The sequence below is a fragment of the Cryptomeria japonica genome, chromosome 6 (assembly GCF_030272615.1).
Source record: "Cryptomeria japonica chromosome 6, Sugi_1.0, whole genome shotgun sequence".
Lineage (NCBI taxonomy): Eukaryota > Viridiplantae > Streptophyta > Pinopsida > Cupressales > Cupressaceae > Cryptomeria > Cryptomeria japonica.
Window position 1 is genome coordinate 555760526 of NC_081410.1, and position 24777 is coordinate 555785302.

General features: G+C 38.7%; 1 protein-coding gene across 4 annotated transcripts in view; it reads right to left on the bottom strand.

Moving 5' to 3' along the window:
* The window catches only part of LOC131048182 (uncharacterized), a 50317-nt gene extending 26757 nt beyond the window's left edge, over positions 1-23560 (bottom strand). Inside the window, exons 1-2 of one of the 4 annotated variants that reach the window (XM_059207486.1) lie at positions 23122-23560; positions 22519-22937 (exon numbers count right to left, since the gene is read on the bottom strand). In XM_059207486.1, coding sequence (XP_059063469.1) covers positions 22519-22937; positions 23122-23127 — 425 coding nt within the window. In that variant the 5' untranslated portion in view covers positions 23128-23560. Of the gene's footprint in view, positions 1-22518; positions 22943-23111 lie in introns of all 4 variants that reach the window. The other 3 variants (XM_057982072.2, XM_057982071.2, XM_059207485.1) reach the window with 3 other exon arrangements.
* Between the last annotated feature and the right edge of the window lie 1217 nt (positions 23561-24777).

Genomic DNA, 24777 nt, shown 5'->3' on the forward strand with positions numbered 1-24777 from the left:
GCGTGGTCAACTAGCATAAAATGAGCTTAATTTTAAGTCGTTACACGTCTATTGTTCATGCATTATCTTGAATGGTGATCATTGTCAGATGGTGTACGATTTGAACATATTGGAAGCATCCCTTAGAAGATCGCACTGAGTTGGTGTTGAATTGTTCAACCTGATGGTGAGACCTAGCCCAGTAGGACTCCACCTAGTCATTCATCCATTTTCTCGCATTCTAGGTAGTAGAGTAGACGTCCTGAACCCTGCATCTTTTGTCATTTGTTTGTCTTCCAGTTAGTTAATAGGACTTGTGATTCCAGCAAATCAGACGTTTAGGTCATTGAGTGTAAATCCCCTTGTGATTCCAACAAAATCACATCATACCGCGAAGAGCTTATCCACGAGTAGAGATCCTACAAAGCAGAACCTTGGAGTTGCCTCGACTGATCCTTCGGCAAGATCTTCAGCAGTCAGGAACTTTGTTCAAGAGAGGATAAGGTACCTTTTAGGTATTTTATTCTGTGTTTGGTCGTGTATAAAAAACACATCAACAAATACCAAAGGGAAACCCATAACTGCACTGGTTGATCCTGTCCATTCTTCCCAACTGTATTTACATTCAAACCGTCTGGCCATAACCCTCTAAATCTCCCATAAAATAAAATAATATGCATTAACAACGAATAATGCTTGAAATGCTTGTCTGGATTTTCTTTCAAGTTCAGGAAGCCTTCATGAAGTCTATCCACCAGGTATGAAGCAAAATCAAAAGCTCTAGGCTCATGTCTCTGAATATCTGCTGCTAAAACCAGCGGTCCTAGGTTTGCTACATCAGGAGCTTCAACTCCTCCAACCTGACCACATGCCATATATGTATACTGTAAATATTTCTTGAAAATAGTCATATCATAAGGAGGACCATCTTCCTCTGTTAGCCTCCCCTTCTCTGCTTTGTGGATAGCAAGGTTCCAACCTTGGTATGTAGTGTCCATTTTTCTGTATTCCTCTTCCAAATCCACAAAAGATAAGGGCACCTTCGCCTCTAGGTCTACTGCAAAAACCTCCTGAATTTGTGGCTACTGCAAAGTGAACTAAAGCAGTCCCGTCGGGCAACAAAATGCATCGCTTGTTTGTATCATAATGTCTTACCAGGAGCTTCAATAAATCAATATTTACAAAGACATTAGGTACCACGAGTTTACCTATACTGGTATTCCACGGGTTTGAAATTGGCATGGGCTCATCCCTGCGGAGGTAATGAAAAACAGCTCGTCCCCTCGCACCATCGTGAATACATCTCCAATTTCTCTGTATCTGTCTTCCAACTGGTCGCGAACATGCAAATTCACCTTAGCTCTGCGTGACCTAGCTCCTGGAGAGCCCATCTGATCTATCATGTCTTGATTTAATTTCCTTCGAGCCTCACCAAGTTCACCCTTCGATTTTTTTGACGTGCTACTGGATATTTCAATGACCTTTCGCTTCCCTTTTGAGCTTGACCCTTCCATCTTTGCAAATCCTTTTGCTCTATGCTTAGCAACTCAAAATATTTCTTAATGAACACCTGATAACTTTCTGTAATAACTTTGTGCAAAATGTTGTTATGCAACACTAGCTATATATCCCCAAGGAGTCCAATCTTGTAATTAATTACTACAATCTTGATAGATCTGCTTCGTGTGGCATCGGACCTACTCAATGGATGCATTTAATGGAAGCCATTTTGTCAATTTTTCACATCAAGACCTTCAACGGCTAATCAGCGAGAATTTTCCCAATGATTCAATTGTTTGGCATCGTTTGTTATGACTTTACTGCTTCTTACCTTCTGATCAGCACAATCTATCCCGATCGACTTATCGGGTCTCGGGATAGCAATTTTTCTCCTCTCCCGATGGATACTCCTTCAGTTTCGGCTTTGCTTTTTGTTTTCACGATCCATCGGCATAACTCTCCCCGATGCATCTGCCTTCGGTTTTCCTTTACTTAACCCATCGGGTATCGGCATAGTTCATTTTATGTCCCTCCGATGTCCTGATGACCTCAACATATCAATCCACATTCTAACTAAGCTCCCTGCGTTATCGACACAACTTACCCCGAAGAACTCCTTGCAACTCACCATTCGCCCTAACAGTCCTATTGGGATTCGGCATAGCATAAAATTTCTTCTCCCAATGTCCCGATGAGTGTTCACTTAATGTTACTTTATCGGTATAATTCACACCGATATCCCCGCAAGCTCTTTTATCTTCATCGGGGGTCGGAATAGCCTTTTTCTATTCCTCCTGAAGTCCCGATGAGTCTCCGATGCACTTTTATGCTTTACACCTCCGAGTCTGTTTTATCGGTATAGGTAATACCGATAGTTCTGCCTTCCAATTCTCCATGTCATCGTGGATCGGCCTCACTATTTTTGCACTATTCCGATATGGTCTTTTTCTCCAATGGACCCGCCTTCAGTTCCCTTCAGTCATCAGGTATCGGGATAGAATTTTTTCATTATTTCCGATCTCCCCATACATGCCGATAGAAAATACCCAACTTCTGCCTCATCGGAACAAGCTATCCCGATGGTATGTTTTTCCAAGAGCGCGCACCGTGTTGAATATTATTTAAGTGCTCCAATGAATCTGCCCTTTGATTTATCGATATATGTCATGCCAATAATCCTTCTTTTGCTTGCCAATGCTGTTTCATCGGGACTACTTATGCCGATAATTGAAATTTTGCAATTTTGAACAAATGAGCCATCCACCTTGAATATTAGTGATCCCAACTATCCCACAAGGTTTGATACACACTAGAAAACAATCTTAGGTTATACCATAATGACTTCTCCGCTAATTAAATGCTTCCATACTGGATTCCTTGTGCAGTCTATACTCAGTGCATGCCCTTAGTGTGCCCAAGTGATACCTTGTCATTCCTGAAACAGCTGATCCTTAGAGAACTTTACTCATGCTAATAAGGTTCCTGCACATGCAAACCAGCAATAAATGCTCATATGATAAAAGAAAAGGCCTCCATATAGCACAAAATATTTTGTAAAAATATGTGCTAACACTGCGCAAGACCCACAAAGGACCCAACCACCTAGGAAGGACCCGAGAGGAATCCACGGGGAACCCAAGTGGACCAAGGCCCGTGGGTTCCCAAAAATAGGGCCCACGGGTCATAAAACTACAAAAAAAATAAAAAAAACACTTTTTAAATATATTTTTAACCTCTAAAGCCTAATTTCACCCCTTATGATGCATGAAATGCATCAAAACATTCATCCAGCTCATTTCATTTGCATTTTTAAAGTTTTTTTCTCCACAGCCAGGTTTTGAAGTTTTTGCATTTTTCTTTGAAGGTGAAGACTACGGAGGTGTGAGACACGCATCAAAGGCATAGGAATCATTGGAGAAGAAAGATTTAGCCATCAAAGGTGAGTGAATCTGAATTGTTTTCAAAAAAAATTTCAAGTTTTTTTCAAATTTAAAAAAAAAAAAAAGTTTTTTAATTTTTTTTTAAATAAGTCTTGTATATTTTTTAACACTTTGTATGCATAGTATGGGGTTATAATGCCGAATTATTTTCATTTTTTTTCAATAATGTTGTGTTTTCTCTTTTTATTTTAGGTGCAATATTCATATAATCATACATAATGGCTAGAACTAGAAGTGCAAGTGCAAGATCTAGTTCAGTTGCCCAAGTTCGAACTGAAGATAATCCCTTTAAAATTGATCTAGATTCACCACTTTGGCATTATACAACAATGATCAAGCCAGTGTCTGGTGGTGGGAGTTTTCTTTGGCAGTGTAACAATTGTGGCATTGAGTATACCAACTCATACTATCGAGTGAAAGGTCACCTTTGCTTCATCCTTGGACGTGGAATAAAATTTTGTAAGGGATCAGATGGCAAGGGGCTGTCAAAAGCTCTAGTTTTGGAATATATTAGAGAACAAAAGGAAGCTGATAGGACAAGTGGCAAAGCAAAGACTAGTCATCCACTTGTCCAGTTAAGCTCAAAGACTAAGAGGCCTTCTAGTAGTATTGGCTCCACACGACCAGCTGGTTCACATCCTTTCATGCCAAAACCACCAATTGTTTCACTAGAGAATCAAAATGTTGTGGCTTCATAGAAAAGAGACCCATTGGACATTGCCTTCAAAAATGAAGTGAGAGAGATTGCATATTAGAGCATTGGGTGTTACCTTTATGGCAATAGGCTTCCTTTCAACCTTGTTAGATCACCTTACTTTCGGGACTTGGTAAATACCCTTTGCAATACACCTAATTATGTTTGTCCGGGGTATGAAAAGGTGAGAACCACCTTATTGGCAAAGGAAAAAGCATCCGTAGAGTCACAGTTGAAAGTCATCAAAGATACATGGCCGAAAACAAGTGTGACCATTGTTTATGATGGATGGAAAGATTGTAAAAATAGGCCATTGATCAAAGTTATAGTAGTGTGCCCTAAAGGGGCAATGTTTTTGAAAGCAGTGGATTGTGAGGGGCAAGTGAAAGATGCAAGTTTCATTGCCAATATCCTCATAGAATGCATTGACATGGTGGGGCCTGAAAATGTTGTCCAAGTCATTATGGACAATGCTAAAAATTGTAGAGCAGCAGGAACTATGGTGGAGGCTACATATGGTCACATCTTTTGGACACCATGTGCAGTCCATTCACTCAATTTAATCATGCAAAAGATTCGCACACAAATTGATTGGGTGAAAAAACTGTACGCAGAAGGCGAAGAGATTCAAATGTTTGTGACTAATCATCATATGTCACAAGCCATTTTTAGGACCTTCTCCAAGTTGGAGTTGTTGAAGGTAATTACTAATTTTATATTTTAGTTTTTTTATTTTTTATAGTTGATATATGTTGTGTATTATTTTATGTCATGTTAGGTTGCTGAAACACGATTTGCATCTCACACGCTCGTCTTAAGACAACTTGTGAAGGTGCGAGAGGCCTTGAGTTCTATGATCATCAACAGATTGTGGAGTGTATGGAAGTTGTCCCACACAGAAAGAGCTCTAAATGTAAGAGCATTGATCCTTGATGAGAAATGGTGGGATAATGTGGAATGTGTTTTGAATTTTATTGAGCCCATCATGAGCATGATTAGGTATGCTAATACTGATCGCGCATGTTTGGGTGAGCTTTATGATGGCATGGATTGCATGGTGGAGAAAATAAGAGAAGTAATAAAAAGAAAAGTAAATGACCCAACGGAAACATTTTTCAAAGTTGTGCAGAAAATTGTTGTTGATCGTTGGAACAAGATGACCACCCCCTTACATCTCTTAGCATTTGCTTTGACGCCAAAATTTTATAGTGCAAAGATGCTTACAACACCAAAGAGGGTGCCACCATATAGAGATGCAGAGGTTGCTTCTGGCTATAGGGCTACCTTTAAAAAGATATATCAAGATGAGGAGACAAGAAATGTTGTCATGAGGGAGTTTGGCCAATTTCTATCCACAAAATATCATGATGTTATAGCTCTCAATGCTAGATATGGGATGGATGAAGATGAGTGGTGGTATGTACATGGTCAAGGCTCCGTTTACTTGAAACCTCTTGCAATTAAACTTCTCTCCCAAGTATGCATCTTTTTATTTTTTATTTTTATATTTTTCCAGTTCCATTTGATGCTATCATATTTTTATTTTATAATTTATAAATTTCTAATTATGTTTTAACTTTTAACAGGTTGCAAGTTCTTCTTCAGCTGAGTGGAATTGGATTACATAATCCTTCATCCACTCAATCAAACGTGATCGTTTGGGTGCAAAGAGAGTTGAGGATTTGGTCTATGTACACCCCAACCTTCATTTGTTGTCACATAAGGACCCGTTGATGTGTTTTTTAGGACTACGTCGAACACAGAATAAAGTTTCCAACGGTCACTTCACACTCTCGTTTAAAATTAGATCGCATGCTAAGATTGCAAAAAAAGATCAAATGGCTAATCTCAAGGTTCCTTTTGCGCGTGGACGTGACTCAGTTAGTTAATGGGTTTGTTGTTAACCCGAGTGGCCTTACATATGCTCACAGAAGATTTTTACAAATTTGCAAGTTCAAGGATTTCCATGCGAATGATTTGCAATGAAAGCTCTATTTTTTGGATTTTGGGGTGTTTAAATATGCTGAAAGTAAATGAGTGAAGGGTTTAGAAAAGTAGGCTAAGACTAATCTAATCCTACGAACAAGGAGACGAGATTACTTATGTGAAATCCAACCACGCTTCGCTTCGCCAGCAGAACACAACTACATGAAGGTGGTGCAATCTTTAGAGGGTGTGTTAAAAGATTTTCAAATCAAAAATGGAAACCATCAAATCGAACAATCTCCACTCATAATCAAAGTTAAGCATACACATATAACGGAGGCTCAGGCTAACTTTGCACAGTATGCAACAATCAGCTGCACACCAAAAGTATGAGCACGAACTTTGCAACAAGCAACCCTATCAAATCCAGTTCTTTTAACGACATGAAAGCAAATCTAATCTATACGAAGAGAGTAAGACCATGCGAGCTTCAAAACAACACGGGAACACACCAAAAATAGAACAATGTATTAAGTGTTTGCTTCACAAACTCTTAGCAACAATCTCTCCTTTTACAAATGAGGGGGGTCACCCCTTTATATAGGCCTTGGGCCATGAAAACCATGCAAACCCTAATTAGGGTTTTGTTGACGTGTATTTTGTACACAATCATACACAGAATAAAATACCCAAGGGTACCTTATCCTCTCTTGAATAAAGTCTCTGATTGCTGAAGATGTTGCAAAAAAGGATCAATCAGGGTGACTCCAATGTTCTTTTATGTAGGGTCTCTACGTGTGGATAAGCTCTCTGTGGTATGATGTGATTTGCTGGAATCACAAGGGGACTTACATTCGATGATTGAACGTCTGATCTGCTTTGAATATTGCTGGAACACAGGCTCTTACTAACTTTGACTTGAAAAAAAGGAAAAAAGAGGAGGGTGAGGAAAGAATCTAATCCTAATACTAAGGAATGTAGGAGCAATGATTGATCTTTGATGAAATTCTAACTAAGTCTTGTTTTGACATCGCAGGACCATCTCCACAAGGCTAGTGCGATCTTCGAAGGAAAGCTTTGTGATGTTCAAATTATCACTGCAGGCATAGACACCATCAGGTTGATGCATATCAATGAAGAAGCGACAATTGAAGTTAAGCTTAAGCTGAATGATTCCAGTCGACTACGCAAGGCAAGTCTGCAATCAACAAACTGCTAGTAGTATGGATATATGAATTTCACCATTAATCAAGCACATTTCTTCCACTCATCTAATAACATGAAATCAAATATGAGAAGTATAAAGACCATGCAAATTGTCGAATCGACCCATAAATTTCACCATTTCTTCAATGAAGTTACAAGTCTTTTACAACAACATCTTGGCAACAATCTTTGCCTTCTCTCTCTACTCTACTCTAATTGCTATTCTATCAACTTCTAACTACTCTCTATCTACTAACTGCTTCCAACTATTTCCAACTCTCTAACTGCCTTTACAAAATGAAATGCCAAGGCTTATATAGTGCCCTCAATACAATTCGATGGCTTAGATCAATTCGAGATCAATGGCCAAGATTTTACAATGAAAACCCTAATTAGGGTTTGTTACAACCATTACATAACATTTAATGCTCGACCAATGAAATAATTGTATTGCCTGGACACATGTCCTCTCTGGAAAAATCGACCAATGGATAGCCGGGGTAGGTACATCGGAGTTTGTGCCACCTTCCATGAGTTAGGTACATTGAATCTGGAAATGCTAAGGTGGACCACACTGATTGGAGAAGTGATGACTAGGATGCCACCTCGTCTGACACTTGTATCTTGGTAGATATTCAACTTGATGTTGCTGAGAAGCTAGCTTTAATTAATTCATCTGGTACCATCTGCTTCTTCAACGAACCCTTGTTCTAACTTCTTGTGTCCTTGATGTGGAGGATGATTGATGTACCTCGCCTTGGAATACTGGATTGGAGAAGTCGTCCTTGATGACGTTAGTCCAAAGAAGGTCGTCCTTGTCGATGCTAGGCTGGATCGAAGAAGGTCGTCCTTGTCCTTGCTTGATCGTCCTTGATCTGGCTTGATTTTCCTTGAGGCGAGTCTTCCGACTTGTAGAACTTTCGAGCTTGGGAGTCGCCATCTTGATACCTACACAACATTTCAAAATTAGTAATATATCTTGAAATCTAAAAATTAAACTTTAAAAGGAAGATTCAAGATTTTAATTAGGAAACTTCATGATAAATCTTGAGTTATCATTTCCTAATTTAGGATTTTCAAAGCAAAATTTAAATCTTCAAAAAGGGTGCCAAGGTGATTACGCCATACCTCCACTTGGGAATTAATTCTAAAAAAAAATGATGCAAAAACAAGATGAACTTGCTAGGCAAAATGTAGATCAAAGCTCTCCCTTGGATAAAATGCACCTCCTTTAGCTTGGAAAAGCACTCCACCTTCCTCTTCAAAAAATCTGGAAATTCGCCTTCAAAAGTCTTCAAAAATCTGGAAATTATCCTCCAAACTAGCAAGAAATAAGCCTCTCCAATAGCCTTCAAGATGAATTTCGCCTTCCTTAGTCTCCACACTTGGTAGAAATTCGCTCCACACAAGCTCTTCCAAATCGCACTTGAAATGATGAGTGAATGATTTGAATACTGAAAAACATGCCTCAAATATATAGAGCGCTCACCATTTTATTTCCATGGGCCGACTTGGAAAAATAGGCCAAAAGATAAATAAAAATTAATAAAAGAAGAGGCCGACTTGATAAAAACATTAAATAATACCCCAAGCGCTCCAATTTTATTTTATTTTTTTTAAAATAATAATAATTAATTTTAAATGCCTTTATAATTTAAAAAATTCGATTTTTTTAGGCTCAAAATTAATTATTAAATACCATGCGCTTTTATTAAATGCCAAAAATATTTCAAGGTTTTATCGAATCTGGCATTTAATGTAATTTGAAGGATATTTGGCGCCCAATCATGAAAAATAATGGCTATTAACAAGGTCGCTCTGGTCCCTTGGTGAGGGACAGGAGCGCCCTAGCCAATCACCTTGGTCCCTTGGTGAGGGACAGGAGCGATCTCATTCTAGACCTCACACTTCTTGTTTTTTACGTCCAAGATGGCATTTTTACTTAGAATTTCGAGTTCAATTTATTCGATCTTTGAAATGAGTGCACTTTAAAACCATTTTTGCCCTGGTCCCTTGGTGAGGGACAGGAGCTATTTTGCAAATCCAAGCTTATCCGCCCTTTGTTAGCCTTCCAAATTATATTCAATGGATAAATCATGTTTTCCTTGGTCTCTTCAAATCATAAAATTGTCTTGATTCTGCAAGAACAGTGCAAATTTGAAATTCAAGCTCCGGTCCTTCAGTGATGGGACGGGAGCACTTTTGCAATTACAAGCCAATTCGTCCTTTGCTAGCTTCGAAAATTATCTTCAACGGATCGATTGTGTCTTCCTCCATCCACCTCAAACGCGAAACTTGCTTTCCTTTTGCCAAAAACTTGCCTTGAGGGAAAATCGCTCTGGTCCCTTGGAGAGGGACAGGAGCGCCCTAGCCAATCACCTTGGTCCCTTGGAGAGGGACAGGAGCGATTTTGTTACTTAGGCCGATTTTCTTCATTGTGGCGTACTTAAGTTATATTCAACGGGCAAAACATACTTCCCTTGACCTCCTCAAATCGGGAAACCACTTAAATCTTGCAAGGATAATGCGAAATTGGAATTCAAGCTCCGGTCCTTCAGTGAGGGGCAGGAGCGATTTTTGCTCTCAGGGCCAAATCTTTTTACTTTTCACTTCAAATTTCCTTCGCTGAGGAAAATATCATCTCTTTACACACCATGAATAAAAGTTGGAGTCCAAACAAGGTCTAAAAATGTGTATATGAATAAAATCGCTCTGGTCCCTTGGTGAGGGACAGGAGCGAATTTACCTTTCTAGACAAATACTCCATCATTTCATCGTCCTTAATCAAGTCTGGATGCTCTATCACGTTCATTTTGTCCTCCATCATGCCTTAGATGTCTCAATTTGTCCAAACAAGGTCAGGAATGACTCCACTAAGCCTTTTCGCTCTGGACCCTTGGTGAGGGACAGGAGCGATTCGCCTTGGACCCTTGGAGAGGGACATGAGCGCTTTTTGCTCTGGACCCTCAGTGAAGGTCAGGAGCGAAATTTGACTTTTCGAACTCTCTATCAGGTCAATTTTAATGGAATATAACATTTAAGTATAAGTGACTTATACTTTAAGTTATATTCCATATATACTTTCAGGATGTTTGAGAGTGGTTTCAGGCCTCCAGGAGTTATATTGCAAAATCTAGTTTTTGGAGGTTTTTCAGGTTCCAGACTTAGTCAAATTCAGGATCAGGACATTCCAGACTTAGCCAAATTCCAGGATCAGGACTTTCAGACTTAGCCAAATTTCAAGATCAGGACATCACTCAAGCCGGACTTGCTTATCCATGTGATCACCTGGGCGACACTCAAAATGCAAAGGCTAACTGACAAAACCCTAAAAGACCTAGAAAACAAACCCTAAAAAGCAAAAAACATGGGTCCCCATTTGCAATGGGGCGATGTGTGAAAACGTCACAACAGGTTTCACCCTAAAAGATTCTCCACTCAAGATGCAACAAGGTGGGAATCAGCAATTAAAACCCATCATGCCCATACACAATTAATTCAAATAAGCCCAAAAAAGGCATCCGTTTGTGCATTAAATGCAACCCATTACATCAAACTTGCCCAAAATATAACAAATATTCCCATGCAAGAAATAAATGTCCATCATTCCCTCATGCGATGGCTACATGCGTAGAGAATTTGTCATAAAACCATTAATAAGACGGCTGCATGCAAAAAGATTCTCCATGCATTCAACATGCATTGACCGGGCCGCCACTTGGTCAAAAATATTCCAGCAGTAAATGCGCCGCCACTACTCAGTCAAAAATATTCCAGCAGTAAATGCGTCGCCACTACTCAGTCAAAAGATTCTCGTTCAGGAATGGACGACCATTATCCCACTCATTAATTGCATACGCAATGAATTTACTGATGACGGCTTCTAGCTCCCTGATGGAGACACTTGGCACACTTTCAATATCAAACTCCATCAAGGTAATTTCCTCCTCGCTCTTGGAAAAGACACTTTCCCACTCCATCATGAATTCCTATGTCTTCTTCATTGTATTGGAAAATGAAGAAACATTTGCAAAATGTTCCTTAGTGAATGAACCTACTGTTGAGACATGGACCAGCTAGGACTCGAACCTAGGACCTTCCATACACTGTTGGAGTGCTCTACCACTGAGCTACTGGCCCCTCTTGGACCGGTCCATTGTCGGTCCGGGTGTGACTTATTTCCAACACCAACACACCCCCTTAAGCCACACCTCTCGTGTGCTTGGGGCTCCTAGCTTGGACCTGGCTCTGATACCATGTTGAGACATTGACCAGCTAGGACTCGAACCTAGGACCTTCCATACGCTGCTGGAGTGCTCTACCACTGAGCTACTGGCCCCTCTTGGACCAGTCCATCGTCGGTCCGAGTGTGGCTTATTTCCAACGCCAACACCTACAAAGAAGAACTCGTGCAACTAGGATTTCAGGGAGTTCACCGTTACTCCATCCTCGTTGAGCTTCTTTGCAAACAACGCTTCAATTACATTGATGACTTCTTCTTGCACCCTTCTGATTGAGTCTTTCAAAGTTAAAGACTCCATACTGAATTTGTCAAAGGTATTCTTTCCTGAGCAAACTGCACAGAACCACCGGGGAAAGTCATAAACCTCGTTCTCCTGAATCACTTTCCCATCAATCAGTGTTTGCTTCGGAATCTTCATTAGGGCCCTGAGTCGCGGAATGGTTAAGTCCTGATATATGTGAACATCTTCCCACAATCCTTTCGTTACCTCCAATCTGTTCAGAAGGGCCATGAACCTAGAATGAAGTTGAGCCAAGTCCTTAATGAATTTTCTTATTGGAGTGTAGACATCCTCTACCAATTCCCTGGAACTTTGTGCCATTGCTTTGATTACCTCCGTGTCATTAACAACTTCCTTAGGGAGGGAAGGAGTAATGAATGAGGAACTTGCTTCCCTGAGCGGACACTTAAGACTTCTAATGTATTCGCATAAGGCTCTATTTTCTTCCCTCGGACTCTTACATTTTGCCTTTGTTTTCTGCATCTTTTCTTTCATGGCTCAAGAAGATCCTTCAAAGTCTCCAATTACTTGTCCCGTGGAAGCATGACCAAGATCAACCTGTCTGATAACATAATCTTCTGGCCTTATTTCATTCTTGTCCTTATATACTGCAGGCTCAGCTATGTGCAAGGTCCGGGATCTAGATTCATCCCTCACGACCTTGGAAAATTTCCGAGGAGCCTTCTTTTCTGCCAGTTGATCCATCCTTTTCAACAGCTCTTTCTAATTCTCGAGTTGGATCAATTTCCTTTTCCAGCTTCCTTCTTAGTCTATCCATCAACCAATCAGGAGCGGGAATGGAGTGGCTATGGATTTCCATCTGCTCTTGCTCTTATGATTCTTCCTCCATTTCGCCAAGGATGGCTTCAAAGAAACTATCCTGACGAGTTTCTTCCTGGAATGGAAGATTTGACTTCTTGGTTGATTGGGTCTGTGTGAAACACTGATGCTGAGTATATCCGATGCTGGAGTATTGCCTAGAGATGGATCTGCTGGATTTTCCTGCGCGAACATCTCTACCTCTCGTACACTGGAAGAACTTGTTGGTGACTACACCCTTTCTACCCTTGCTCTCTTTTGCAGAGGTTCTTCCTGTTGCATTTCTTGTTGAACTTCCTGATGAACTTCTTGATAGATTTCCTGTTGTGCTTCATGATGAACTTCCTCTTGGGCTTCATGATGAACTTCCTCTTGGACTTCCTGGTGAACATTCTTCTTCCTTACCGTCCTTGGCCTGTTTGGAGCACTTTTCCTTTATCAAGTCGGACTTCTCCTTCTGTTTGGGCCTGTGAAGATCCTTCAGTTGCTTCACTATGGGAATCTAGACTTCCCATCAATTGATAGGTCAAGTGAACGTTTCTTTCCTTCAACTTCCTTATCTGCCGATCAGCCCAATGTTTAGTGAATTTCAACACAGGTCTAGCCAGGGTATCCAAATCATCAATTTTGGGCTCCGACCAGTTTGGCAGTTGAATGGGCTGATCTTTCACTTTCTCGAATTCAGGTTGCGTCAAGTACGAATCTTCTTTCACTTGATTCGGCACTTGGATAATTTCACTTACCTTGATGGTTTCAAGGGGCAGTCTGTAATACATTTTCTTCTGGACTTCAAGGTCATCCTTGGCACTTACCCAATAATCCTCTAAGTGAAATTTGTGTATGAATTTCACTCCAGCAACCTTTCTAATTTGGCAATAAGGATCATACTGAGCTCTAGATGTATAATATGCCAGGCGATAGAATGCTAATTCCTCTGCTGCTTTCTCAACCGCTTCCAAACTTGGGCACACTTCCACAAAATCAGCTAGGACAACTGGGAATTCAATAGACTCCTTCCTTTTCTGCATTTGATCATAAGTTGTCAACTGCCTCATGAGTTCTAGCAGTACCAGTTTGTCAAATGGATACCTTGGCAACTTGTATGATTGGAATGCGAACCCTTGCGTCCTGATATATGTGAATTTTGGAAATTGTAAGAACGTGGCTCCATACTTCTGAACCAAGGCCCTAGCTTGTGGCGACACCCTTGTGTGCAATTCCTTCTACATAAGTCTTGTCAGGTACATAGTGAAGGTGTCGTTCGCGAGCTTGTAAGAACTAACATTGTGAAGATGCAGTTGAGGATAACACTTATGCACTTTCAATTGTGCTGATCCGCAACCCATGATTCCTTTTGTTGGTAGACCATCAAATCCTCCTCTTCTTGCAAGCATATAAATTATGTAGGAGCTCATGAAGAAGGATTGGGACTTCCTTTCTTTCAAATCCCTCAATTGTTCGTGCAAGAAATGGCTGATCAATCTAGCCCAATCTACTAACCCATTTGCATTCATGATCTCACCGATGTAGAAGAACATCCATGTTTCAAAATTCACAGTATGTGAACATCCCATTATACTTCTCAGCATCTTTATCAAGTCCACATATTCTTGTTTGAATTCGAAGATAGTGAGAGTCTTTGGCATTTTGGAGATATGTGGCCTAGGCTTTAGTAACCACTGTTTGTTGATTATATCCGTACACCTAACAAGACCCGCATCATCATTGCTTGAGCTCCGCTAATGGTCCTGTATGTCATGGAATAGTGTGAAGGAATTCCGAAAGCCTCGGTGATTGCTTCCAGATGTTAATGCATGATAGCCTCGGTAAGATAAATGATTGAATGAGAGATAAATGAAGTCTCTCATTCAAACATTTATCATTGTGAGGGGGCACAACCAAGTGATGTCTTGATCAGCCATGTCCAAAAGACATGGCCGGTCAAGGCATCGCTTGACCATACCCAGCCCACTACATATACCAAATGAAATGAGTGAGAATGGACATTGAAATAAAAATGCTCCTCCTCTCCTGCAACATAAAAGAAGACAATCAGATTTATACAACAATTCAGTGATAGATAATACATAGAAGATAAATTTTAATTCTGATCCACAAAATTAACATGGTATCAGAGCCAGGTTTCCTTCTATAAAGCCTAACCGCCTGAAGGAAGATCCGATTGAGATCAGATTGATATCTCCTTGAAAGTCTCGAATATGACCACATTGCAAGAACTTGTCCTCTCAAACTTAAACTACAAGCGTCCCTTGCTGAAGTCAGAAATTTAGATGTATGTTCAGAAAAACATGTTCTCTAGAAGAAACTCAAGATACCTTGTGATTGAGAGGGAGCTTACTAATCAAGATTGAGCACTTCTAAGGTAAAAATTGTAAATATTGATTATAATTATTAATAATAATAATAATTTTATGGGCCCTGTGTAAATCATAAGCAAATGACGACTTCCAAATGATTTCCACTTGTATTTTTGAGGTTATTGGAAGGTGACGATCTTACAATAACTCAAGATTGTGGATAGAATCGTTGACTGAGGCAATCCACGTAAAAGCTTGTGGATAGAATCGCCGACAGAGGCAATCTACACGAGCTCATGGATAGAATCGCCGACTGAGGCAATCCACGTAAGAGCTCATGGATAGAATCGCCGACTGAGGCAATCCACGTAAGAGCTCATGGATAGAATCGCCGACTGAGGCAATCCACGTAAGAGCTCATGGATAGAATCGCCGACTGAGGCAATCCACACAAGAGCTTGTGGATAGAATCGCCGACTGAGGCAATCCACACAAGAGCTTATGGATAGAATCATCAACAGAGGCAATCGACTCAAGAGTTTGTAAATAGAATCGCCGACAGAGGCAATTCACATCTTGAAACTATGGTCCCAAGATAAGCATCATACAATTTATGAATATTGCTCCCAATACCTTTTACATTTATCTTACCTAGCTAAGAGGGAGTGTTAATGCATGATAGCCTCGGTAAGATAAATGATTGAATGAGAGATAAATGAAGTCTCTCATTCAAACATTTATTATCGTGAGGGGGCACGATCAAGTGATGTCTTGATCAGCCATGTCCAAAAGACATGGCTGGTCAAGGCATCGCTTGACCATACCCAGGCCACTACATATACCAAATGAAATGTGTGAGAATGGACATTGAAATAAAAATGCTCCTCCTCTCCTGCAACATAAAGAAGACAATCAGATTTATACAACAATTCAGTGATAGATAATACATAGGAGAAGATAAATTTTAATTCTGATCCACAAAATTAACACCAGAGTCAAAGTTGCCAGTAGTCTGCCATCTAATGTTGAAATTGTCTTCCTCTTCGGATTTGCACATTCCAGAATCAAATCCGGGCGTTGAATAGCAGGAGGAAAACCAGCTGCCGCAATAATTCCACTTTTGACAAACTTGACAGCTGTTGGGGATGGATTATGTCCTGTTGTTCCAAACATTCTGATCTTGAAGGCAGCCAAGTTGAATGTGCCCAAATTTGTATCGCTGATCTCCTTCCACCTGGAATTTATCTGGGAAACTGGAAGAAAGCCCTTCATCTCCGCTTTTATCTGCACCTGCTTGGTGATGGTAGCCACCTTGCTTGATTCCGCCATCCTGAAAAGCTCCTTGAAAATGATGAAAAATCCACTAAGTATGACTTTTTTACTTCTTCTCCAACTCTTCTTACTTGAAACTCGTACGTGAGAAGTGAAATGTGTTTCCATGCTTATATAGAATTTCTCAAATCGTGCTGCTAAGTTAGGAGGCATTAATTTTGGCAGTTGCATTCATTATGCGTCATACTTTCCCAATTATCTTGCCATGCACATGGAATCTTTCTTGTTGTTGAGTTCAAATTTGGAAATTTCTCTTAATGCACTAAGTCATGCGTCATACTTAGGATATTCCTTGCCAACTCACCAACTTTCCATTCTTTCAAATTTTAGAGGGAAATTAGAATATTCTTCAAGATTCACCTGATTTATCATCTCGGCTTGACTTTTCCTACTTCGAAGGGAATTTTCCACACTTTTCCACCATCTCCTATTTTTTAGGGATTTCCCTAAAATTTAGGCCCCGGGTCCAAGAGAGAGAATTCTCTCACGAATCCAAATCTGCAAAAAATTTCGAAAGAGAGAATTCTCTCACGAATCCAAATCTGCAAAAAATTTCAAATTCTAATAAGATTTGGTGTCTAAAAATGGAAATTTTCAAATTTTTCCCGAGGGGATTTTTGCTTTTCATTCTTCCTTGACCATGCCTTAGACAATTTTCCTCCTGGACTTGGAATTCACTTTGTCATAGAATCTCCTCATCTCCTTGATTTTCCCTGACTTAGCCATTTCAGCATTCTTTCCTTGGCCAACGCGTTGATTCCTTTTATTCCATGTAATTTTGAACTTTCTCCATGCATCATTCACTTTGGCACCCCATGATTTCCCTGGGCGCTATTCTCCACATGTGAAGGAATTTACACTTCCTTGAGTTTTCCATGACATGTCCATTTTAGTGCTCTATCTACCATGTTGGGCGATGAATGTATCTAAGCAAGGAATTCATCACATTTTGATTTCTCCAACACATCCCGATTTTGGCGCCCATCATCATTCCTAGGCGCTATTTCTCTTTGGTCAAGGAATTCCATGATTTCCATGTTTTCCTTGCTTCCTTACTTTTGGCACCCCCTTGAGGACCTGGGCGCTATTCTTCACAAGGCATGGATTTTTAACCTTTTCAAACATTCCCTTACTCCCTTCATTTGGCGCCCTCCATAGTGCTAGGGCACAAACTTGGCTAGGGCAAGGAATTCATGAACTTCAGCATTTTCCAAGGCATATTGAGTTTGGCGCCCCCTTGCTTCCTAGGGCAGCATTTCGAGTTGTCCAAGGAATTCATTCATTTTGCTATCTTCCACGCCACCCCCACTTTGGCGCTCTTAACTTGGCATGGCCACAATTTCTTCATGAAGGAGGAATTCATCATTTTCAATGAATTCCATAGCCACTTGAGTTCAACACCCTACCTTGGCTTGGGGCAGATTTTTGACCTTAGCTTGGAATTTTGAACTTTCCACACTCTCCATGGAATGTCCATTTTGGCGCCCTTCCTAAGTATAGGGCACAAATTTCCACTGTGGAAGGAAATTTAACATTTCTTCCTTCCCTGATGCCAAATTCCTTCACTTGGATGTCAAATTTTTCACGTTGGTTTCCAGGCTTGGATGATTTTTAAGCTTTCCACTTCAGGACTTGATGCCAATACTTAGCCATTTTTGACTCACTCTATCTGCTTTTTGACTTTCCAGATTTAGAAATAGTCGTGAATGTTCAATCTTCATTGCTTGCCTGAATGGCCCTGTCAAAAACAAACTTTCCAAAATGTCAGTGTCAGATGCCAAAACAGGACACAGGATGACTTACCATAAATAGAAACTTACTAAAAATAGAAATTACTAAAAATAGTAAGTTTGATTTTTGGCAAAATGAAGACATTCTGAGATGCAGTAAAATCCTTACAAAATAGGAACTTTCTAAAAATAGAAAGTTGCTCTGTTTTCGCTCAAATTTTACTAGGAGGTTCCTCGAAGGGTCCTAATTCAAGTTCCATGCTCAATTTTTCCAAAACCCTAACAGAAAACAGGACTAAAGGCAAAAACCCTAAAACTAACAAAACGAGCCCTAGACTTCACCAAAATCACTCAAACGAAAAGCAAACTTAATCAATTTGACCCCCGAACACCTACAAAGCAGAGGGACTAACGAGACTGCCACCAAAAGACCCCAAAAACCAAAACAAAAGACCAAGAGGGCCTAAAAAGTAGGGGGTCTCCATCTGAGATGGGGTGATGTGTGATTAGGTCACAACAGGACCCTAAATATAGTGCGTGTGCAACAAGGAATTGGGATCTAACCCCTAAGTGTGCTGATTTAGATGCTACAGTTGCACAGCTTGCCCAAGTCTCTATAGACAAGGCAGCTATGGAACTTGAGAGAGACATGGCTAGTGAGAGTGGCATTCCAATTGATAGTGGTTCAATTAATGCTGAATTTGAACCACTTGGTGACCTTGGGCTTGGGTTGGATGCTTCAGATGAAGATGAATAAGGAGTTTAAATCCCATATATGGCTTGTAATTTGAATTTTTATTGTGTCATGACATTTTCACATTTGAAACTTGAATCAGTTGAAACTCGAATATTATCTTTTTTGCAAATTATGAATATGATATTAGTTATTAGTTATTACATTTACGATATATGAATATTTATTGGCATTGACAATTATGGATTTATGATTTATGATTTATGTGTGGAAAGTCACATTTGTATGGATTGTATCATTGTAATAATCAATAATGGTAGTGATAGTTTATAAATTATATAATTATATTTATAATTTTGATGTTTGAAAATATGTGTGTGTGTGTACGAACGTACCCGTACTCATACCCAAGTTTAAAAAAAATTGTCGAATCCACAAATCCGTACCAGATTTCGTATCTGTATCCATATCCGAATCAGTAACTTAGATTATAAAGAAAGGAAATCAATATATTCCACCAGCCAAAACAACTACCCATATTAAAGTGTTGTTCTACTCCTACATTTTGAGTTATAGTAGCATGCCATGATCAATCCCTACATATGTTCCAATATAAAGAACATTTATTTACATAATCTAGATTATCAATACCAAAATCACAAGTTATTGTAGCATTTTTGGAGCAACGACCTATACCCTTAGGTTGCTCGATGTAATAAAATTTATGCTTGATATACACATCCAATTGCCATTACCACTCACTTGTACTAAGATATCATGGACAATTACTATAATAGCCCAATAAACGTGTTCCTCTCCACCATATTATAACTCTTGATTTACTTTACTAATAATATTATATGAGAATATAACCTAGATGCCATAATAATCGTTCACTTTAATAGGGCAATAGTATGGTTTCTCAACAATTGTGTTAATCAACAAAACTCTTATCATGTTTCCCTGAAGAGCTACAATGTCAAAATGATTAATATATCACTTAAACTTTATATGTCCCTTATATGAAAAGAATGCACCATATCAATTCTATATCAACTTGCAACATTGGAAGATAATCCCATAGATCACACCAACATTCTGATGCAAAGAAAATAACATTCTAAAATATCTAAGAACGTGTCCCATAAAACATTATAATTAGAGTTATCCCAACATGTTTGCCCAATTACTGTTGTACTAAGAAACGTGACTTTCCTCTCTATACCTCTCAAACCCTTTTCAGTCATAGAAGTGAATAATCCAGAACCAAAGGTTATTATAGACGAAATATAGTGGAGGAGAGTACTTATCCTTAGAAACGGTGTTGAAAATATTTCCAATGTAAGCCTTTAATTCTCCTATCTCTTCCAATTCCAATGTTCTTATTTCAGCACAGTTGGAAGGATGGCATCAAAATTGTGGACCCAATTTGCATATGCCAACTGCATTTTCTCAAGCCCTTTAAATTTACTCATCTCATGAATATCATGTGCCATTGCAATCCATGAAACCCATTTCTCAAGGAATTTCATCTTCATTTATGCTGTCTCTTGCACGGTTTCTCCTTTCTTCTCTCCCTAATTTTTCCTCTGTTCGCTTCCTCATGCCATCTCTCCTAACGTGCCCTTCCTCTGCAGTTTCTTGTTTCTCATCTATTTCCCATGACCAATCTCTTCGCCATTTTCTTCTTCCTTGCGACTTCTGCATACCTCTCCAAAAATAGCACACCCATCTATCCTATTATGTTTTGATCGTTGTCCATGACCTGTTTAGAAGCTCTCATTGTGGTGTGCAGGCCGGCAGGATGCGGTTCAGTAATAAGGAATTGGTTCTTTCTTCTTCTGCTCCCATTTTGCACTGGCAGGGAGAACACTAGCACCGGTTGTAGATTTTGGCTCTACACCTATCGATTGCATTTGCTTAATAGTTTCAAAAGAATTTTGAACAAATATAATATGTGTGTATACTGCATTCCATAGCATCACATTTCTTTCAGGTATTCTGTCAAGTAGTTCACATGCTTTGTCTATGCTGGCACAATTTGCATATGTGTACCAGAGCAGTTGCAAGTACAACATTCAGCAAAATTCCTCTCTCTTACTGCTCTTGACGGATGTTCCTGTCTTTTTCCCCATCAAACATCTACCTATCCCCTTCAAGAGCTTATGCAGAGCTGGCTCCCCTTTCATCATAGGCAAAGATGTCAATGATAAAAGCTGTCAAATTGTTTTCTTTTTCTTTTCTCTCCGTCCTTCGACATTTTCATTCATTTCCTGTATGTCTGTCCATTCCAGGAGACAACATTTTTGTGGTTTCTCCTCCATTCGCAAGCTTGATGGATATCCATACTTTTGTCAGGACTCCCATTCTGCCACCCTTTCCGAATGTACTCAGGGAAGTGAAAGATGTAGAGGGATAAACCATAATGCATACCCAAGTACCCATGCTTAATTAATAGAAGTTGAAGGAGGTCACTTGACTCGTCCTTTCCCTGTTTACCCATCACTTCCTTGAATATTTTATTTTTATTAATATTTCATATGTTTAGTGCCTATTCAAAAGGGATACACAGGAATGTGACATATTTATGCATGAAATCTGAAAATAAATTGTTGCATATTATTTTGTAAAGACATTTACACACCATTTCAATACTGAGGGTTCACAAAAAATCAGTGTTTCCGCTATTTAGCAAGGTGCAAGAACTAAAAATGCATCAAATGAAGTAGCACCCGTTTACTCCAACTAGAGAAGAAACCTGCATTATATGAAAGAGCGCCTATTTACTTCAAATGGAGAACAAAGTACACTATTCCATGCTGTGCACTTTTGTACCTCACTAGTCTATGGATGTGAGAATTGCTATGTCCCATTTAATTAAAAATATTTTTGTGGCCTGCCAGTTCGTGGGGTTATGTAATGAACTTCTGGGGTACAAAAAAGCACCTTATAATACAGCAGAGATTTACTCAAAACATCTGGAAATGGATTTGCACCATTCCACTTATGCAGTTCTGCACCTTGATAGCTGGGCGTCTTCTCTCATTTGAGTTTTTTAAAAGGAAAGAGAATAAAAGAAACAAGGTAAATTGAAGATCTAACGTTAAAGAATTGATCTCTTAATATTTTCCAAAAGAGATTGTCAATTGGAAATAAAATTTGCCTCACTCGATATAACAATAATTTTACCTTTGGGAGTACATCAGACTTTTTTATAGAACATGTAAAATCTTGAAACAAGTTACATTTTAGATATTAAGTTTTAACGGAAAATTGAGAATTCAATATTAAAAAAAAATTTGCCAAGACTTCTATGGTTCCATAATATCTTCCAAACAAAGAATAAATGAAATCTTTAACCAAGTTTGCTCCGTGACCCATAAATTTTAATTGAGCAGATCCTCGCTCAAGGCTAAAATGCTATCACAGTTTTGTAAGATATGAGAATTCAAACCTCAGCTGCAAAGAAATTCTGGCAGGAGGAACACCTGAGCGATCAGGTGGCCTGATGATTTTAGGCAATTGCTGGAGGAATCACCCAGCCTTGGAAATAATAAAAGCCTCCTAATTTGTGTGGATATATTATATTATTATGTATTGCTTCTTTTTATAGAGGCATGGGGGAGGCCGCGCTAACTTTATTTTATCTGATTTTTTGTTCTGCTATTGTCAAGACTCAAGAGGCATAAATTTGAAAATTCATTCTGTGCAGAACCCAGATGAGAGAAAGAGGCATCGAACTCGGGATTAACAAAAATATCTACAATACATAACAGCTTAGATTAACATGCTAAATTACATTAAGTCAATACTTAAATTTTTAACCATAAGTTCAAAAATGATATTAACATGCTTACCCCAAGACAGCCAATACGGAAATTTTGAAGGGCTGCAACTGCATCCAATACCCCACAGGAATAGCCCCTCTCAGCTCCAGTACAGGAAGACTAGCTAATATAAACACTATAACCTCATCAGGCCACCCAGATCTCCTCATAAACTCTGCAATCTTCAACCCTAACCCCGAAGCCTTGATGGACGAATCTGTACTGGCAAATGCACTGCTACACAAAACAGACACTGAAGCCACCACAGAGAGCAAAATCAGTGTAGAAATCCTCATGATTCTCCATTGAAAAAATCTTTGGATGAATCTCTGTAAATCCCGATTAGAGGAGCCAGAGGGCAGCTGGCTCTCATAGTCAACATTATTCATGGGCTGGGACAGGGCTTGAGACTCTCTGAAGACTATCCGAGGTGGGGCTGAGATCCCAACCTGAGCTACACAGAATTTCCTATCCTCATTAAAACGATTTTTGAAACTAACCTAAAAAAAACCCCTTAGAAGCAATGAATCTAGAAAATGTGTAAATTAAGGAATTGGAGATATTCAAATCACAATGCCCGAAAGTAAGCCCTTGCACAATGACAAAATTAACCACAGTAATACCTATACTTACAGTCATAAGCGGGTGAACGAGATTAGACACAACAGCTGTAAGATATTTGCAGCGATAACCTCGTACATAAAATTTTAAACAAGGTCAAACAAAATTAGGAAATTAAACTATTTTTTTTTCCTCAGTATTTGGATCGAAGAAAAAAGTTCACATTTTCAAACTATTATTATGAACTCTAAAAATTTTACGTCTTTAACAATTAAAAAATCTGTTTAAAAACTGTACACCCAAGTAAAATACCATCTAAACAAGTAAGCATTCGTTCACATTTTCAAACTATTATCATGAACTCAAGAAATTTTATGTTTAAAAATTAAAAAAATCTATTTAAAAACTGTACGCCCAAGTAAAATACCATCTAAAGAAGTAAGCATGTTTCTATATACTGAATACCCATATACACGATCTTGTAAAAAGTATACACGATCTTGTAAAAAGTATACAGGATCTTGTAACTAAGTATACACGATCACTAGTAACTAACAAGAAGTTGTTAAATGTCCTCCAACCTTATGTTCCTCTATCCTCTAGTACCTATAATCATTGGGACAATTTTTTATTTTTTAGATTTTTTTGATACTTTTACATTTTGACATGACAATTAATGACTCGTAAAAAGAAAACCCTATTGAACAAATATGATGCAACTTTAACACAAAATATATCTATGATAACTAATTCTATGTATTTGAAAAACTAAAATGACTATAACTAAACAATAAGTTATATTGAAAACCTACTAAAACTAATAGAAGAAGGCTACTGAAACTATTAATAGTTTTCCCAAGAGGCGTGAAGATAAAGCTAAAGATGCTCCTCTTTTTCACTAGTCACAAGGCTATCAATGGAATCAAATCAATTAAACTAACATCAACAATGGGACTCGCATAAGCCTATTATAATTCAAAATAGATTGAAAAATCTAATTAGATCAAGTGGTTGGAGTCTTTACATAACTAATCAAATTAAATGGAGATAGCAACATCATTTCAAAGAAAATGACAAAATTTGAAATCCTAGCCTATTTTTATCTATTCCTTGATAAGTCTCAACAACTTCTAGTGTGTTCTATGCATAGCTACTCTTGAGCTAGAAAGTTTTAGTTTTGAGGTCAAAATCTAATGAGCTATGTAGAGTAACATTCACTAGGTGTGTATGCATAATCCAAGTCTTTGACATTTGTTTAAGAGAATTGTAGAGATCTAAAGCCATCATGGTAATCCACACAAAACTAACAATAAAGGTCTTCATTCTAGTGCTCAAAGAATTTGTTGTTGTATAAATAGCTGATTTGAGAGGGGAAAGAAATTGATCTTTGGTTGAGTCCTATTACACCATAATTGTAGCCATAATCAATACATTTATAAATAAAATTTGTAATATAATTTGGAATGCTTTTAAGTGTTTGATATGTCATGGCTACCTCCTATTGAACACACACCAAATGCTAAGAGGGGGGCTGAATCGGCATAAATTAAAATTGAACGGATTACAAAACTTATGTTAACCAATTAATTCCAGATATGCACATCAAAAGCATTGACCAAGTTCATCATAAACCATCTACATAAGAACACCAATATTTTATATGTGGAAAACCTGAACTAAGAAAAACCATGATGAATGTTAACTCACAATATAATCCACTATATATAT